At 34.5% G+C, this 20546-nt stretch overlaps 1 protein-coding gene across 7 annotated transcripts; it reads right to left on the bottom strand.

Annotated features, from left to right (window-relative positions):
• Positions 1–11072: 11072 nt before the first annotated feature.
• LOC141698209 (ATPase 7, plasma membrane-type-like) lies at positions 11073–18037 on the bottom strand. Of its 7 annotated transcripts, XR_012564981.1 has the most exons (8): positions 17669–18037; positions 16923–17092; positions 16548–16724; positions 16410–16471; positions 14132–14238; positions 13502–13598; positions 12715–12944; positions 11080–11961 (listed from the first exon to the last, which is right to left on the bottom strand). XR_012564981.1 is itself a non-coding variant. In XM_074502864.1 (5 exons), the coding sequence occupies exons 2-4, from the start codon at positions 17064–17066 to the stop codon at positions 16412–16414; spliced, it is 381 nt and encodes a 126-aa protein (XP_074358965.1). In that variant the 5' UTR covers positions 17067–17092; positions 17669–18037; the 3' UTR covers positions 14929–15781; positions 16410–16411. The 7 variants fall into 7 exon arrangements, 3 of the variants coding, with proteins under 3 accessions (XP_074358965.1, XP_074358966.1, XP_074358964.1); XR_012564980.1 differs by having other exon boundaries at positions 11078–11961; positions 13502–14238; XR_012564983.1 differs by having other exon boundaries at positions 11073–11961; positions 13502–16471; positions 16923–17018; positions 17669–18022.
• Positions 18038–20546: the final 2509 nt, after the last annotated feature.

Raw genomic sequence — 20546 nt, 5'->3', positions numbered from 1 at the left:
TGGATTTACTTATGGATTTCAATAGTTAATTATTTTGATATTTTGGTGTGTGGTGATTGATTGATATCCTAGTATTGGTTGTGCTTATTCGTCTTATGTGCATAGCTAACATATAAGATAGCGTGTTAATCTCTATTGAAGGGACAACGAATATAGAGGTTTAGAACTTGCCATGCTAGCATAAGGTCATGTATTGTATGCATGATTCGTAGGTAACTCTAACCATTTTACTTGCCTTATGTAATCATTATGGATAACTTGTGCTTAAACCTGTTATGTTGTCAAATTCTATAGACATATAGGGTCTCAATATAATTGGTGCCTATTCAGCTTCTATCTCTTTTGTGGATGTCTGGTAGAATGGTATTCGTGCAACGAAAGTTGGCGTTTATCAGTTTCGTGTTATCAGATTAGTGTCATCACCATCACATGCTAAGGCTAAGAACGAAAAGGCTATTGAATGAAGTATTTAATGAAGTTAGAATCCCATGTTTGTCATATATAGTAATTCAACCTCAATTCTCTTAGTTAATGTTATTTTGTATAATCTCTTAGTTTAATAAAAACCCAATTTGTTATTTGTCTTAGCATTGAGCGATAACCATACATTGTTGCATAGGTGCATAAATTAAACTTAACCTAAACCAGTCTCTGTGGGAACGAATCTGATTTATATCTTATACTACTTACGAACGCAGTATACTTGTGTGTATTTTAGCGCGTGTTTCCGCCCTAACAGCAGGTCCATGGATTGCCCAATAGGAGTACCATCCTGGTTCTTCCTATCTTGCTCGACTTCTGTTTTCTCATTATGAAATGTTTCATCCTTCTCCCATAATCGGGGTTATTTTATACGTTAAAATCCTTGATTTCCACTTTATTATGTTATGGGTTCCTTCTTTCTTGATGGAGACCTCCCTGACTATCACATTCAGGGTTTGCCCTAAATCTTATTCCTCAAAATATGGCTTTCATCTAAGGTCTCATCTTTAAGCTCTTGAACATTGAAACCCAATTTCTGTAGGAATACCTCATTATTCCCTTATCATCTTTCTCGGTATTGATCTCTTCTCCAGTCATTGGCCCTCTGCCTTCATTTATCATTTTTTCTTGGCACCATACGATATTTTCTAGTAATTTGGGCTGCATTGCAATCTCAACAGCTTTTCAGTACTGGCTCCGGTTAACTTTACTTCTATTTCCATTTTCTCAAAATCTCTTATCAACTCTCTCGAAGACATTATCATCTTGAGTCTCTACTTTCTACTAAGGGCGTCAGCCACCACATTGGCTTTCCCTGGATGATAAAGAATCTACAATCATAATCCTTGATTAGCTCTAACCACCTCCTCTGGCACATGTTGAGCTCTTTCTGCGTGAAAATGTATTAGAGCTCTTATGGTTTATGTAAATCTCGCACTTCTCTCCGTACAAGTAGTGCCTCCAATCTTTAGGGCAAAACTATTGCCATGAGCCCAAGCTCATGGGTGGGGATATCGAATGTTATATTCCCTTAATTGTCTTGACGCGTACGCGATTACCTTGCCGTGCTGTATAAGAAGCACCCTAATTCCTTATGCGAAGCGTCACTACAAATCACAAAATCTCCTTTTCCGTCCGACAACGCCAATATAGGGGCCGTCACAAATCTTTGCTTCAGTTCTAAAAAGCTGTTCTCGTATTTCTCTGTCCATTCGAACTTCTCAGTCGTACGAGTAAGTCGCGTTAAAGGGGATGCTACCTTTGCAAACTTGAATGAACCTACGGTAATAGCCGGCCAATCTTACCTCTGATAGTCGCCCTAACCACGATCATCAATTCCCTAGCGGTCCTTTCTTCATTCTTGTCAGGATCCTCCACGGGATCCTTTCTCAGCAACAATCCCTTTTTGGATCACAACCTTAATTGCTACATCCTTAATATGAACATCGTCTGGTCCCTCGTTAGGGTGCTCCATTGGATCCAAAATCTGATCCCCAATATATATTAAAAATCATCGTATTATTGCTCTTGAACTTCCGGGTTCGCAGTCCCACTACCATATACGAAAACGAACTACGCTTCTAACATGATATTTATAAGGGTTCCCGTAAGGGTTTTAATTGTCAGTACTACGTTAGGTAGTCCGACTATGAACTTCGTAAGAGTTCTTATTATCTTAGTGAACTTACCATTTTAACGACGCATCATCTCTGAGGTTTATAACTCTTAGCTCTGATACCATTTCTGTAACACCTCCAAATCCGGGGTCGGGGATCCGTGTTGTCACGAGTTCCATTTTCCTTAATAACACTTAATCTTAATAAACAACCAACTACTGCGTACTGTGACCCCACAATATACACCCACCCACCATAAGTTATAGTCTCAGAGATGAATACCAAAAATAACACAAGTCATTTTATTCCACAATTATAAGTCATTACACCTCAAAAGGGTTTTTGAATAAATTTACATATTCTTTGCAATTATTACAATTTATAATATACATAAGTCTGGTACATCAACAGTTGAAAGCCTAGCCTATTGGTAGTTCCTACCTCGGCTATAGCGGCATCAGCGCCTACAGAAAACTACAAAACATTTCCTATCCGCTCGCGAATTGGGAGCTTGGTCCTGTTCATCTTGTCTATCTGTTGTTGTGTGATGAAAGAAGAAAGCAAGGGTGAGCAACAAGCCCACCGAAATAATATATATAATAATTAAAAATATATGAGCATCTTCACAGTACTCATGAAAGTCTTGGTCAAGCATAAATGAACCAAGTTGAATATCTTAATGCGACGAAGTCGCAATATATTCAGTATATATATACATATATACTTCTCAAAATCTTTGAAATCCTCTGACATGTATAATATACACAAAGTTCCAATTTATAACTGTATAAAGATATCGTTGCAAGGTGATCTCATATATCTGACCTTGTCTCAACATTTTTCTAAAAATCTTTGTCATGCATAAGATAATCATTTACTAGATATAAGTTGAAAAGATGAAGTTACAAGACACTTCAATATACTTATATCTTTTTTGAATACTACTTGAACTACCACAATTCAAGGTATAAATAATTCATCCCACAGATGAAGTTACAAGACAAAACTTGTATAGAGTCAATCTCTGAAATATCATCAAAATGAAATGAAGTTATGAGATACTTCATTTGATGAAAAAATCATTTTGAAAACTCGACCCTGCCAACACTCAACAATCTCCCAACCGTAGCCTTTCTATCGAAGTGCTCTGGGTAGTGTTGCAGAAATATCCAACTGGATGATGAACTCATTATGGGAGTTTTCCGCGCCAGGAAGACCACTCACGATGATCAGTCGCAGTAGTGCAACCCCACCATTTTCTACATGTAGAGGAGAATAATCGGATTTACTTGTCAACCGAACACTGGACTCCTAAGGAAAGGACCGTCTTAGCGGAACTTCCGGGCCATTTGGGTCAATATAATAAGGCTGGGCTGGCGCCATTAGACTACTTACGCCACTCCTAGTTCAGATGAAATCCATGACTCTGAAACGTAAAGTTCATCCCCCCTTCCCCCAAGTAGAAACTTGTTGATACGGCTCCACCAAAAAGTCGTATCTAGTTGGAAAGGAAAACTCACCAATATTTCCCAGACGATGCCTGTTAATGGATTAACTTATTCCAAAAATTTTACTTCCCGAGTGTTGGGTAAGTAATCAAAAAATCTTTTATCAAAACAGCAACCTTGTTGCGAATATAAAAATACATCAAAGAGCCGGATCCCTCAGATATTTGAGCGAGTATTTAAATCCCCTTCAAAAGGAAGATCTTAAATTTGAAAACGAGTTTTGAGATCCACTCTAACCTTCCAAAAATAGTTTTGATAAAGTTTGAAAATAATCTCTGAAAATATTTAAAGTAAGAATGATTTGATAGTATCAATTATTTTCCGAATACTTGGCAAATATCGAAACATTATTCTTTAATAAAATAAAGAATATTTTTTAATAAAATAAGCAAAGTCATAAGTCCTCGAATGAATATTCAAAATAATATTCATTAAATAAATAAGCGGAGTCATAAGTACTCGAATGAATATTCAAAATAATATTCATTAAATAAATAAGCGGTGTCATAAGTCCTCGAATGAATATTGAAAATAATATTCATTAAATAAATAAGCGGAGTCATAAGTCCTCGAATGAATATTCAAAATAATATTCATTAAATAAAATAAGCGGAGTCATAAGTCCTCGAATGAATATTCAAAATAATATTCATTAAATAAATAAGCGGAGTCATAAGTCCTCGTATGAATATTCAAAATAGTATTCATTAAATAAAATAAGCGGAGTCATAAGTCCTCGAATGAATATTCAAAATAATATTCATTTATAACATAAAACTATCGAATAAACATTATTCGTTTAATAGTTTTGAAAACTATATATACATATATATATATATATATATATAATATACTCGGGAACATTGCCTCCCGGTTTAGGAAAAATGTTCAACTCTGGGTCCCCTATACTAAGGGTATACGTAAGTACTGCTTATCTCTAGCATAGGTATTATGCAGTTTATAAACAATTGAATCGATAACAAGATATCAAGATTACGAAACATGCATGCATATATATATATATATATATATATATATATCATATCAACATGCTCCAATATATCGCAAGACTTTGCTAATAATAATCATGCACTTATCACAAGATAATGCATATATATATATACATCACAACAACAACTATACGGGAGAAAACTTACCTGAGTGTTCCGGGATAGACTTAAGCTTAGAGTGGATCCGGTAACCTATGAACAATAACATAATCCGGAATTAGACCACGGTCGCTTAAGAAACTAGTCAAAACTCACTCATACCCTAACGGTCGCTTACACGCTTAATGATTTACGTTAATCGCTTGCGTACCCTCGGCTCCACCAATTTTAATAAATTAACCGTTACGAATTTTAAGATGACTCTTTCACGAATACTCTACCAACTGCCTAACCCACTTTACATAATTGTTTCGTAATCCAATTAGTCTTTTAAGGGCCTTAAACAAGGTCTCAAAGTAAAGCGAGGGGTAAAGGTTCGTTCGCGAAACGCCGTTACTTAAAACGGTCGTTTCTCCTAAACCGTACATCAGAACCAAGCGATCCACATATCAAAACGAAGCTTACGACATGCTCTAGCTAAAAATAGAAAGATCCCCCGTTGGGAATGAAATTATGCTCGTTACAGATTGGTTGTTGAGTTTTCTGTCCTGAACACTAAGAACAAGCAGTTGAATAAAAATGGGCATTACGACGACTATGTTTACGCGATTACCAATGTTTAAACTACTCCAATTAACCACCAACCAACTCATAATCATCCATACAACAAAACTTCACCTAAACCATACCACATCAGTCCATAACCTCCAAGTTTTTCAACTCAAACAACCACAATCAAGACTTATGAACTATAATCAAGCTTCAATTACCAAAACACTTCCAAATCAAACCAAACTACTAATAATCACTATCCATGCTTCTCATTTCACAAACCAACCATTAAATTTACTAACAAATAAAGTAAAGGCTAGGGTTTGAAGTTTATACCTTCCTTGGTAGGTGTTAAGTTGCTAGGAAACCTTAGGAAGCCTTAATCTAACCTCCCACAAGCTTGATCTTTCCAAAGAAATCAAGAACACAAAGTTAGGTTTTAAAGTTTCTAAAAGTCCGATTGAAAGAACTGTAAAAATGAGGGTCTTACCATGTTTTGGCCGAGAGCTTTTATTCTTGGAAGCAAAAGTCAACTTCTAATTTTTGTGTTTTATGATATTTGTTTGGTTGCTTCTCCTTTTTGTCTTGGCAAATGTTTTAGCTTTTTACCATGGTAAATTTTACATGGCCCAAAATCAACCAACAAAACAAAACCCCTTGTCATGCTTATGTCATCCTGCTTGTGTCATCTATTTGCCACATGTCTTTGTCTTTTGGTTTGATGATGTCATAATACCTTGGATTCTTGCACAAGCTTATCTCTTGGTTGCGTATTTGTTTTACGGTTCGCGTAACTTTCGTTCTCGTTCGTCGTTTGAGGGATCATATCCGAGATCTTATTACTTGGGTTCCCCTAGACCTTTCTCAATACTTTATATTCCTTTTATGATCCTCTCTTATAATCCTTGAATTTAAATCCTTTTAATCATGTTACCTTATACTCAATTTTTTCGGTATCTGGTGGATTTTCGGGAAAAATCAAAGTGTTCGAATTTTGAATCTAACGATCTTTACATACACTCATTTACTTTTTGGAATACTAATACGATCTTAGAATTTCCATAACAGTACTCCTATATAGCGTGGTCTGATAATTTTTCTTAATCAGCATCATCAGCAAAAAGTTACTATACATCAGTGTTTCAAAAATTTCAAAAATTGGGGTTATTACACAGTACCTTTCACATATCGTAGTATTTGCTTCACAGCTTGGTGATGTTTGACAGTAGGTGCCTCCATAAAGTGACTAACAACCCCGATTGCATACGTGATATCAGGTCACGTATGAGTGAGATATCTCAGACTGCCAACTAAACTCCTATACTCAGTTGCATCCACTTTCTGACCACCCTCATCATCTAACACCTATTTTTGTTCCGTAGGACACCTTGCCAAGTTACAACACAACATCCCAGCTTTTTCAAATATCTTTTTCGCATACCCAGATTGTTTTATCGTTGTAAACTCCTTTCCTTGATGAAGTTCAATCCCGAGAGAATACGACAATAAACCCAGATCACTCATTTCGAATTGCATATTCATTTACTTCTTAAACGCGTTGATCTTTTCCTTACTCGAACCAGCAACCAACAAGTCGTCAACATATACACCAACAACTAGAACACTCCCATTTCTGCACTTCGTATAAATAGCTTGGTCGTGTTGACATTTTTCAAAACCCAGCTCCTTTAAACATTTATACAACTTAGCGTTCCGAGCTCTTGGTGCTTGACGCAACCCATACAACTGCTTTCACCAGCCTATACACTTTGTTCTCCACCCCTTTCTTCTCAAAACCTTTCAGTTGTATGACATACACTTCCTCAAGTAAATCCCCATTTAAAAATGCTGATTTTACATCGAGATGATGTACTACCCATCCTTCCTTTGCAGCCATCGCCAACAATAACCGTATAGTTTCCAATCGTGCTACAGGGGTAAACACATCGTTGTAGTCAATTCCTCTTCGTTGTACATAGCCCTTTGCAACAAAGAGAGCTTTGTGTTTCACAATATTTCCCTATGAATCCTTCTTAAGTTTAAAAATCCACTTCAAACCTATTGGCTTGTGTCCCGGTGGAAGTTTAATAAGAACCCAAGTGTCATTCTTTTTAATAGTGTCCATCTCGAGTTTTATGGCGCTCATCCACTCTTTTTCTTTGCTTGCTTCTCGATAATTCACGGGTTCTTCCACCTTTAACAACATAAGCTTGTCCAGCAACTCAATCACCTCAGTCTCACTATACGATTCATCAAGAGTTCTGTACCTACAAGGTCCACTTTCAGTTTCTGATTCCAAATTTCCAAAGGAAATTTCAGTATGGCTGCCACCAGTCGTGTGCAACGGAATTGTGAAGCCACCAGTCGTGTGTACCGGAGTTGTGAAGCCTTCATCTTCACCACCATCTTCATTAGTATTAACACTCGTTTCAACACTGTTTTCAAACATGGTGATGCATCCAGGAGCTTTCACCTCGCATTCCCCTTCTTTCTCCCATATCCAGAATTCTTTCTCACGAAATACTACATCACGACTGACTTGTATTTTCTTTGTGACTAGATCATACAACCTACAGCCTTTAGTCCCCGGCTCACGTCCCAAATATACGACTCTTTTCCCCCTTTCATCCAGCTTTTTAACATGAACATATGGCACCTTCAATATTGCTACACAACCAAATACTCTAAGATGTCCCAAATCTGGTATCTTCCCTCCCCGAGCTTCATACGGAGTCGTACCATTTAGAGCTCGTGTTGGTAAACGATTAAGCACGTATATTATGTGCCTTACCGCTTCCCCCCACATGGTTGATGGTAACTTCGATTCCTTTAGAAAACTCCCGACCATCGCTGCCACGGTTCTATTTCTTCTCTCGACTACTCCTTTTTGTTGTGGGGTATACGGGGTTGTGTATTGACGTTCAATCCCCATTTCTTCACAAAACAATTTGAATTAATTCGAGCAAAATTCACCGCCTCGATCCGTCCTCAACATTTTTATACTTCTCTCCATTCTCTTTTCTACCACTGCCTTATATTTTTTGAATATTGCAAGAGCATCTCTTTTTTCTTTTAACAAATATACCCACATTTTCCTACTATAATCATCGACAAACAAGAGAAAATATCGATTACCTCCAGAAGTCTTAGGCGTGATCGGACCACAAATGTTTGCATACACTAATTCAAGGGGCTTCTTTGACTCAAAACTCGTATTTGCTGGAAACGGAGTTCTTACCAGCTTTGTCATCAAACATCCTTCACATTTATTCTTTGGTTGAATCAACCTTGGAACTCCATATGCTAATTTCTCCTTTGTCATGAGTCCTAAGGCCTGAAAATTGACATGGCCAAGCCTTGTGTGCCATAGACATGTATCTTCCTCGGTTTTAGAGAGTAAGCACATAGGGTTACTATCCTCAAGACTTATTTTGTAGAGACGATTTTCACTTCTCTTCACTTTCATCAACAGTCGACCTTGTTCCTCATACACCCATAAATATTCTCTCTCCAATATAACCTTGTTACCAGCCTCCGAGAGTTGACCCAAGCTAATAATGTTATTGCACAAGGTAGGAATGTAATATACATCGCTTAATGTCTTCTCTTCTCCATTATTGCATTTAAATGACACTACTCCCCTGCCTTTTATCATCACAGTAGACCCATCACCAAACTTCACCTTTCCAATCACACTTTCGTCCAATTCTTCAAATTTTTCCCGTTGCCCGGTCATGTGATTGCTCGCCCCATTATCCAAATACCACACTTGCAAATCTTTGCGTCCCTCGTTTTTCTCTGTCACCTTTGGAACTACCATTTCTTCGTTCAACAACATCATTTCCTTCTCAGATTTTTCAATCTCAGCAATCAGTAGCGCGGGTTCATCTACTTGGATTTGGGTAAGGTTCATTTCCTTTTGTGGTTCCTTGTCACGTCAGTGGTTTTCGGCACTCGTATGCAAAGTGTCCAAATGCTTGGCAGTTGAAATACCCTGCTCCTATCACGTCCTCCTCGGTTCGATTCTTTTCCCCGGTTCTCAATAGGACCTCGATTCCCTTCTTTGTTTTTTCTCATCCACTCCTCACGAGTCAATAGCAATTCTCCCTCGTGGTTTTCTCTCTTTCGCCATTCTTCCTCTGTCGGTAAAAGTTGCCCTTGATTCATCTCACTTGTCCCACACAACCGTTCTTCATGGGCCTTCAATGAACCAATGACTTCTTCCATAGACATCTCCTCCAAATTTCCAAATTGATCCAAAGCAGATGCAATTTGTAAAATTTTTGAGGGAATTGCTCTGAGAAGTTTTTTCACCACGTAGCTCTCTTCCATCTTCTCTCCTAGTGCTCGAATGTTAGTGACTCGTCCATGTAATTTCATGTAAAAGTCATCTAACTGCTCCCCATCTTTCATGCTTAAGCTTTCAAATTCCCCTTTCAGTGTTGGAGCCTTTGCCTGTCTAACCTTGTCTGCGCCCAAGCGCATTGTTTTTACAACGCCCCAAGTCTCTTTCGATGTCTTCTTTTCAGCGAGTGTCAACAACATCTCCTCTGAAATCCCTTGATAGATAATTTCCAAGGCTCACTTGTCCGTTTTGTCCTCAACAGTCCCTTTCAGATCCTTTGGTTCGATCGCCTCCTACAGACCATACGCCTGCATAATCACTTTCATCTTCTGAGACCAGGCTGCATATTTCGTCTTGGTAAGCATACGATAGCTTAGCCCAATATTTGTACTTTCTTTCATCTTGTCTTTCTGTTCCATCGTGTCCGAAAACTTAAGCGGTTACCGTGGCTCTGATACCAAGTAAAGCACTAAAACACAATATACACACACCTGTTTGTATTTAGAGTTGAAAGGAAATAAACTTCTCTATTGAAACAAAACAAATCAGCGTACAAGAATAAATATGCAAGTATAAGGCAAGATAAAAACTAGGCATGCAGCATAACAGACTCCTATCACTAACCCACTTTCTTTATTCAGTATCTACTAATATGCAAATACCCAATGACCAAGTCTAACAATAAAATGCACCCTTAACAACTATATTTAGTTAAATAAAACATGTGTAGATTAAATAAAATCCAACAAAAATATCCACATTCAGTGTATATGGATAAGATTATTTGGAAAAAAGTGCTACATATATCTTCAAGTATGATGTATTTTCTATGATGTATTTTCGGTGTGTGGTCTAAAAAATGCCGTGAGTATGTCGGTGGCCGCCTGATATACAAAGCAAAGTTAAATATGAATACACACATCCTTATCTCACGGTACAACTTTCTCCACAACATATGAAGACTAGTAGAATTGTTACCAGACCTCTATTCTTGCGTAGTGAAACATTAATAATTTCTCAATCCTGTCATTGAAATATACAATATTTTTGGAGAAAACTTAATAGTATGATATAGTAGTGAAAAATATTTATTGTAATTTATCCCAATATATTCACTCCTATAAAATTGAACTTACTATACATAAAATAGCGCTTTTTAGAAAGTGATATGCAAGTGTAGCACTTATATAGCATTTATGTAAAAGGTGCTATGCATAAGATTAATGAAGCACAAAACTAGTCCAGGCTTCTTAAGGGACATCTGTTATAACTACACTAGGTGAAATAACCGCGCTTCGCGCGGTTGATGTAAACCCTTTGAAACACATTTTTGATAATAAGATAATTGAAATTTGATTTTTTAAAGTAAATGTATGTGAGTTAGAAATAGAGCAAGGACTTGAAAATACGAGGGTACTGCAATGTGACAACCAAAAGACGCATTAAATATAGTTTTTTCTAAAAATCTTCCACATTATGCCCAGAATTTATTAAATACCGAAGAAACTATCAAACAATTATCATGATCTCCTAATAACTTAAGCTCTTCTTCCAATTAAGCAATATAGTGGAAAGTGATCCATACAGGCATTTTAGACTCCAAAAGGACAATAGAGATTTTAGCAACATGACTAATTTTCCTCCTCAAATTCGATTTTAGACCAAGTAAGATTCAAAAACGACATGAGAATTAAGTATCACAAACTTAGGTAGAACTTGTATTTATTGTCAAAAGAAATCTAGATATACATAAGAAAAACATAAAGGTGAGGAACCAAAATGGAGCTTTTTTAACTTCATAAAATGCAAATTAAAAGGCCCTCGGTGAGAATTTATATGTCGACTTTTATATCTACAGACAATTGGAGGCAAACGTAGTCTCTTATTTTTTGAGTAATTGAGCATAATTAAACTAAACATAGTCATAATATAAGAGACCTTCGCAGACATAAGGACAATCTTTAGTCGATTCTTTGTTTGCATTCTCATATCCGCAAAACACACAGAGATCAGGCTACAAGTTCATTTCCTACCAGCCTTCTCCCTTTTTAGTGCATCTATTCTTCCGCAGAAGATTATCTTGCTGATTCCACCACCAAGGGCTCTAAATTCTCAGTTTTTCCATTTTGTTCAGGATTATTAAGACCTTTGAATTATTGATTTTTTTAGGCAAGGGTTATAGTCGATGCTATCGCTAACTATGTGATGAGAATTATCAGTCCATACTTCCACTAACCAATGATAAACACTAACACATTTCCTAACTAAAATCCCAGCCAACTGTACCATTCGTGAGCCATCATTGCTTGATAATACTCCGAATCATGATCTGGACAAGCCACTTGAATCTACAAAAATCCCAACAATATTGCAGCTGATTATCAAACTAATTAAACAAAGATAATAGATAAGAAGGGTCTTCATTCTCAAACATCTGAGGTTGCACCGGCTCAAAAGCAAGTTTCTATAATCTTCTAACATATCAAATCTTGTAAACTTTGATTTATTAATCATAAAATATTGTTTGAAGACGTCACAAAATAGTACTCAGATAAAAAAGTTGAGTGCATTTGTCACATGGCCACCCATATTCAGAAGCTATGTTACTCGGACTCGGCTAGAAGTATCCGACACAGACACGTGTCCAAGTATCGGACTCGGAAACATTTTGGAAAATATGCATGTTTTTGGCTTAAAATAAGTGTCCGAGTCTGAGTGTCCATGTCCAAGTGTCGAGTGTCCGACACGGGTACTCAAAGGTAAAATGAAGAGTCCTAGTAACATAGTTCAGAAGTAAAAGATCACCATCAGGTTGTACCATCGACCATTTTATGACTACAAACCTTGCCCTTGATAAATATCCACGGGTCATAGGACTTTTAGAGACTTATCCAAAAAATTTATTGATCATAATGCTCATTTCTTAAATATGAAATAAAACAGGTACAACTTAAAGTTACTAATGAAATAATGTAAAATATACATATTACTCATGGATGCTCTAATCTTATGCAAAAGAAAAATTGATGTAAAATAAATAATAACTAACGGATCAAAACAAAACATATTAAATAGAAAATTAATCGAGGAAAATTAGAAACCTGTATAGGCATATTCCTAGAAGCACCATCATAAAGATCGAGGGAAAAAAAGTGATCCGCAACCACACTAAATGTCCACAGACCGTCGCCAAGTTCGCTTGCACACAATCACAGTGAACAAAACTATTTTAGAACATTATTACTAACTAAAATCCCAGCCAACTGTACCATTCGTGAGCCATCATTGCTTGATAATACTCCGAATCATGATCTGGACAAGCCACTTGAATCTACAAAAATCCCAACAATATTGCAGCTGATTATCAAACTAATTAAACAAAGATAATAGATAAGAAGGGTCTTCATTCTCAAACATCTGAGGTTGCACCGGCTCAAAAGCAAGTTTCTATAATCTTCTAACATATCAAATCTTGTAAACTTTGATTTATTAATCATAAAATATTGTTTGAAGACGTCACAAAATAGTACTCAGATAAAAAAGTTGAGTGCATTTGTCACATGGCCACCCATATTCAGAAGTAAAAGATCACCATCAGGTTGTACCATCGACCATTTTATGACTACAAACCTTGCCCTTGATAAATATCCACGGGTCATAGGACTTTTAGAGACTTATCCAAAAAATTTATTGATCATAATGCTCATTTCTTAAATATGAAATAAAACAGGTACAACTTAAAGTTACTAATGAAATAATGTAAAATATACATATTACTCATGGATGCTCTAATCTTATGCAAAAGAAAAATTGATGTAAAATAAATAATAACTAACGGATCAAAACAAAATATATTAAATAGAAAATTAATCGAGGAAAATTAGAAACCTGTATAGGCATATTCCTAGAAGCACCATCATAAAGATCGAGGGAAAAAAAGTGATCCGCAACCACACTAAATGTCCACAGACCGTCGCCAAGTTCGCTTGCACACAATCACAGTGAACAAAACTATTTTAGAACATTATTACTAAACTATTATAGAAAAATATTACTTCTTACTGTAGTAGGACTAACAAATCTTAGATTTAAGAATTAAGTTTCTATATTCCTCTAATATATCAATAACCTTGTAATCTAATCTGAAAATATTTTCAAAGACGTCACAAAATAGCACTTGGATGAAAAAATTGAATTATTTTGTCACATCTTGGCCACTCATATTCTTAAATAAGTTTATATGACCGTAAACCTTGGCCAGGATAGATATCTCCTGGTTATAAGGCATGTTAAGACTTCTCCAACTATTTCATAGATCATAGTTATCATTTCTGGGAAATCGAAATATATATGAAATAAAACAGGTGCAACTTAACGTCACTAATGGAATAATGTAAAATAATGCTATGATCCAAACTTGAATATGTAAAAGACAAAGAGATGGAAAATAAAGAATAGCTAACGAATAAGAACAAAAATTAATTTGCTTAAAAAACTGAAAGAGGAATAATTAGAGACCTGTTTATCAAGAGTACGCTTAGAAGCACCGCCATGTCACGAAGATTGAGGAAAATAAAGGTGAACTGCAGCCACACTATATGTCCACAGACTTGCACCAAGTTCGGCTTACACAGAATTATATCGAAAAAAATTGAGAACATTATTACTTGCAATAATAGAGTATTACTGACAAATCCCTAAACTTTACATGGTGTACACAAGGAGATTTAAAATCTTAACATAAAACAATTGTTTTAAAGAAAAACAAAAAGTGATCGAGATCAGAACTCTATAGGCGAGTCCAATTTAACAATGGCTTTGAGAGAAAATTTAACGACCATAATTACATTTAACGGATAAACCTACGATCAAACAATTAAAGAGAATACAAGGTTTTTTTTATGTAATTCTAGTTATCAATTGAATAGCTTATAACCCGTGCGAAACTCGGACAAGCTTATTCTTGTTTTTTAATTTTTTATATATACATTGACATTTATATAGTACAAATTATAAAAGAAGGAGCCATAGTTTGTTAGACCTCTTTTTGTTAAACTTATGAGCTGCGATAATCCTGATATTTTTCGGATCCCAATAAACCAATGAATCGGCTTTCTTTTCACCCTCATTCACTTTAATCATCTTAAAACCTATTTCAGTATCAATTAACAGGCAAGATCATAAAGCTGTTTGTTTTTTTTACAATCTGAGAAGGCAAAAGAAAAACTTTCACTTTGGCATTTTATCAAACAATATAAAAGCAACAATAACAGTTTGAACAATCAGAACTAATTTTAAAAAGCAAGAACACAACAGTAGATAAAAAAATCAATTTAAAGGAATTGGAAGCATAATTTAGTTCAAAGAGCGAGTACAAAAAAGTCTATGTACACGTAAAGATAGCGCATCAGTGACTAATTGCAACACCACACATGCTTCCACCACAAAATAGTGTGGTCACTTAAATCATCAGATAAACCTATTTCAATATCAATTAACAGTCAAGATCATAACTATCTAACAAATAATGTGACCTAAGGCGCTACAATGGGGTGGGCGTGCAAGCCTGAGCAGCGCGAATCTTCCTTTTGACTTGCGATTTCTTAGAGAGTAGTGTGTCTCCAATGTCGATTGTCTGCGTTTACAGTGTTGGGTGAAAGAGTCGTGTAGAGGTTATTAAAAATTAAAAATGCTAAAAGTGCTGAAAAAAAAGAAAAATAAAGCACACATACATACCGGTAACTTCATTTAAAAAACCATAGAATGCGTGATCAACATTTTCTAGCTGCTAATTGCTTCAGCTACATTATTCTTAGTCTGCTAGTAGCTATTTCTTTACTTATAATATTCTTAGTCTGCTATTCAATATCATCTTGTCCAACAGTTCAGGAAAAGTGCTTATTAATAAGATTTTACCAATGATCTTAAGTTGACCATCGCAAGGTGGCACACCACCTATCACAGGTGAAGAGCACAACTTGGATTTTGACCATTGCTCTGGAAGTAACTATTTGCCTTTCATGAGCTGAAATTTTTTTCCACTCGCGAATATATGCACAATCAAAGATTGAAGGCATTTAATTTTGTTTTTTTTTAAGTTTGAAAAGAAAAGGACAAGGAGATGTAATGTGCTGCAACATATATTGAATCCAGCTTGTAGGAAGTATCCTAACAACACAATTTATAAAAAAATATTAAATTCAAGTTTAAACCAATAAATTTAGTATAAGAAAGCATTTTTAACCAACTAAAAGAATAGGAGGCATCTATTACACTGGTTGTACTGCAGGAAATGGAACTTCTTGCGAATGCAGATAAAGAAAAGTCGTTATGCTAGTAGGGACAAAGATATTATCCAGGTTGGACACTACTTGTAAAATTAATATGCTGATCTTATTTTATATATATAATCGTTAGAAATATGAAACATGAGTAAAATGAAAGACACAAAGGTCATAAGATATAACAAAGTGTAAACGGATTTAAAAGCATAGTTTTTCATGGATACCTTAACCCAAAAGATCATAAATCTAATTAAACTCTTCCGTGGCTTCACATTTTTGAATCTTAATCAATAGTTGAGCATAGTATTAATTCAGTATAGATTGTAAATGCAAATGAACCCAATGTTCTATATCTGATTTGTTGTGGGCGAGATGTAAAATCTAAAGTCATATAAGAGAAATAAAAATTAAAGTTAACTAATTAAGCAAGATGATATGGTCATAGAAATAAGCTTAACGAATATATAACAATACCTGTCCTAGGCCACCTTTGCTAACCTAGTGTATTTTACCTTCACTGCCGAAATGTGGGATTGAACGAAAGAAAGTGTAGTTCTTGAACACCAGTGCGTGCCTACCAGGGGTGACAACTCCCTTTGTGAGTCGACATGAGTAAAATTAAAAGGTGTTTGTTTTACTCAGTTGCTCACCTCTTTTAGATCAGCAAGCATGTTAAGTGAAGCAGTGTCTATAGCATCTTCTTTTTTTGTTCGGGAGGCTCGAGTTGCCATCAAAATAACAATATCTATAGCATCTTCTTTTTTTGTTCGGGAGGCTCGAGTTGCCATCAAAATAACAATATCTGCATCTACTCCTTCGGCAAATACCTGCTAATAAGAAATATTAGCTGAATTTTGAAAGACAAACTAATTCTATGATCATAATCTAGACAACAAATCACATTAGAAAGTTATTATGAAATAAATTAAAGGTATGTTCAGCAACTTGTTGCCAACTTTAAAATTGGAACGATACGTCGATCTATTTAAATCTTTATATTACTCTCTTTAAAGTAAAGTTTGTACCTTTCTCAGAGATAGAGATAGCACTGAGAATAGGCCTAGAAAACTGACGGCGAAAAGAAAGCCAATGATCCACCCCAAGTTCAGGCTTTTTGTATTCTGAGAATCATTAGCTTCTGTTACATGCTTGCTAATTGTTTCACTCATTGCAATTAAATAGCTTCCAAATCCTCCTAATTAATATACCCACCTTAAAGCCGCTCACAAGTATATAGTAACAACTAATTCAAAACCAAAAGATGTAATAGATATATGAACTAACTTATTAGCCACCTTGAAGCCTCTTACAAGTATGGAAACAACTAATTCAAAACCAAAAGATGAAAATGAATAGCACTGCAAGATTACATTTTCCAAGCACATAAAGCATAACAGCAAATATCATGAATACCACTACAAGATTACATTTTCCAAGCACATAAAACATAACCGCAAATATCACGAAACAATATCACGAAACAAACTTCAACCATCATATAGAATCAATTCATCCAACACATTTATGTAGATTTCTTTTCTCATCAAACATATATAAGTATGTTTCTTTCTTAGAGTAACTAAGAACCCACAACAATAAACGACATGAATCAATCAATTACAAAACATGAGGTACCCTCAATAGCAATTGAAATGAATCAATCACAAAAAATGAGGCATAAGCGCACCTATAATACACATACAACAATACATAAATCCAGAAATCCAAAACAATTGTAATAAAATAGGGAAAATTGAAGGAGAAGACAAACCTAGACCAAGAGCCTGGGAGGTGCCATGCCGCACAACTGAGTTTTTTTCTATTTTATAGATAGAGACAGAGAAAGAGAAAGGGATTTGATGACATGATTATGTTGTATACACATTCCGGCCTTTAGTAATCCATAACTGAAATGAAACAATGAAGACCAAAACCTTTTCAATTTCTATAAGACCTTTCAAGTAAAATTTTACCTTTCCAATCGCTAAATGCTAAATGCTCAGAACAATCAGAAATACGGAATATGAGATTTGGGAGGTGCCACGTCAGCATGTGTGATTTTGCTTTATATAGATATATTGATGATGATTGATGATTGATTGATGATTGATGATTGATTGAATATTGATGATTGATGATTGATTGATGATTGATGATTGATTGATGATTGATGTAAATGTAAGTGACAAAATAATTAATTGTATCAAATGTAGGTATTTTATTTGTATTACAAAACATCCTGACTAATTACTAAGAATATTTTCATGTATGCCCGTTAAGAAAATGCGTTTCATGGTTCTTCAATATCAATATCGTTGTCTTGTTATCTTATACTAACTTAAATCTCGTACGATATACTGGTTTTCGTTATTATTTAAATTTTGTATTTATCCCGTCATATTATAATTTTAAAATATTTATATAAATATATAATAATTATAAATTATAATAAAAATAATAGAATAACATGTAATCGTAATTTAGTAGGATAAGTATACTATGTCTAGTTTAAGAATTCAGTCATTTAACGGATATATACCACTATTTATTTATTTTTTAATAATAAATTGTGATCATAGTTTAGTAGTATAAGTAGTCTAAGTGTTCTAGTTTATTTAGTAGTTTAGCAGATATTTAACACTATTTATTTACTTTTTTAATAAACAAAATTAGGGAATAACTGTACGTTGAGCCAAATTATACCACATTTCGGTTATTATAGTATAGACTATATTATACTATTATATGTTTCGTTTGTATTTAGCAAAAAATAAACATGGTTTCGTTTGATCGGGTGATTAACACCTTCCTAAAAACTATGTTAACACCTTCCAAAACAAAATTTAAACGAATATAATCTAATTAAAAATAAATAAATCATGTATTTGATATAACTACAAACTCTGTAAATTATTATTAAACTTAATTTCTAATCGCAATCAACTTCTTTCTTATCTCTTCTGTAAGGAATCAAATATTTTTGAAATTAATTTTAATACCTATCTATCTATACTATAATTTGATTGGTTGTTTAACATCTTTCAAAAAACTGTCTCCTTCTAAAAATACGAAATAAGATTTTAATGTTTAAAAATCGCAACTCATTGTGACCTGTATAACAGCAAACACTTCAGTGGGGTTGAGTGGAGTCACATCTCAGGCCGTCTCCTCCTAATATTTTTGTTTATTTAAAGTAAAAAAGAAATATATGTTATTTTATATATGTAAGCTTAGAAACAGAAAATTGCTAAAAATTATTAAAAATACAGGCTAAAATACATTTTCAAAATTAAAACATGAAAAGTTTTGATCCATTGGCAGGTCGGTTATTACTTGAAAAGGGTAATATGCCTATTTATTTTAATATTATATAATTTTTTTTAAATATAAATTAAATTAAAACTTTAAAAATACGGAATTTATATATAACAAATTTTTATATGATATTATTTGATAATAATTATAAATTTATGGATATGTTTAATCATATATATGTATTGAAATTGTAAAAAATGAATAAACAAACAAATTACCGTGTTTCGTTTGATTTTATTCGGCTCTATCTTGAGTTATATAAATTAGATTTTAATTTTTTTACGGTACATGTGAACCTCATAAAATAATGTTTAATTCAGTGATGGTTCAAAAATTTTGTCCAATAAATATATTTCAAGAATTGAAGAAGGCATCGCGAGTCTATTTGCTGGTTTTTGGTTGCTAGGTACAAGGAAATATTTTAATTTTAATAATTTAATGACTTTTTAAATAAGAAATTAATAAAAAATTAAAAATAAAACGAAACTACTTAGGTGTCTGTGTGAAACGCAACATAACTTTAAGGCCGTTTCCTCCTAATATTTTTGTTTATTTAAAGTAAAAAAGAAATGTATGTTATTTTATAATTGCAAGCTTAGAAATAGAAAATTACTCAAAATTACTAAAAATACAGGCTAAAATATATTTTCAAAATCAAAACATAAAATTTTTGATCCGTTAGTGATTACTTGATCAGGGTAATATGTCTATTTATTTTAGTATTATATAATTTTTTAAATATAAATTAAATTAAAATTTTTAAAATAAGGAATTTATTTATACCAATACTCTGCTTCTGCACTAGATTTGGAAAGAGTCGGTTGTCGCTTGGAAGACCAGGAAATCAAGTTGTCACCCAAAAACAGACAATACCCAGATGTAGTCCGTCTCGTGTCGGGGCACCCACCCTAATCAGCGTAAACAAGAGAGGACTGTGAAGAAGGATATAGATGTAATCTATAGTCCTGTGTTCCTTGAATGTACTGAATGATTCGTTTAAGAGATTGCATATGAGCATCCCGTGGATCGTGCATGTGCAGACACACTTATTGAACCGCATAAGAAAGGCCTGGTCTTGTGAAAGTCAGATATTGAAGTGCCCCAGCAAGACTCCGATATAGAGAGAGGGATTCTCAAAAATAGAACCAACATTCGCATTAACTTTTGCCTTCGTATCAACCGGTGTAGGTGATGACTTACAAGAGAACATGCCAGCCCTCTCAATTATCTGTTGTGCATAATTCTTCTGTGAAAGAAACATGCATGCCTTATGACGAGTGACTGAGATACCAATGAAAGAACTCAAGGGACCAAGATCCTTCATAGAAAATTCT

This window comes from Apium graveolens, chromosome 11 (genome assembly GCF_009905375.1).
Source record: "Apium graveolens cultivar Ventura chromosome 11, ASM990537v1, whole genome shotgun sequence".
Taxonomy (NCBI): Eukaryota; Viridiplantae; Streptophyta; class Magnoliopsida; order Apiales; family Apiaceae; genus Apium; species Apium graveolens.
The sequence above is the reverse complement of the archived record's forward strand: the minus strand, read 5'-3'. Positions and strand labels throughout refer to the sequence as shown.

Coding starts and splice junctions, on each gene's coding strand:
- LOC141698209 (XM_074502864.1), bottom strand. CDS start 17,066: ATGAGTGAAACAATTAGCAAGCATGTAACAGAAGCTAATGATTCTCAG. Junction 16,725..16,922: donor TATCTCTATCTCTGAGAAAG/GTACAAACTTTA, acceptor TCTTATTAGCAG/GTATTTGCCGAAGGAGTAGA. Junction 16,472..16,547: donor TGCTTGCTGATCTAAAAGAG/GTGAGCAACTGA, acceptor CACCCCTGGTAG/GCACGCACTGGTGTTCAAGA.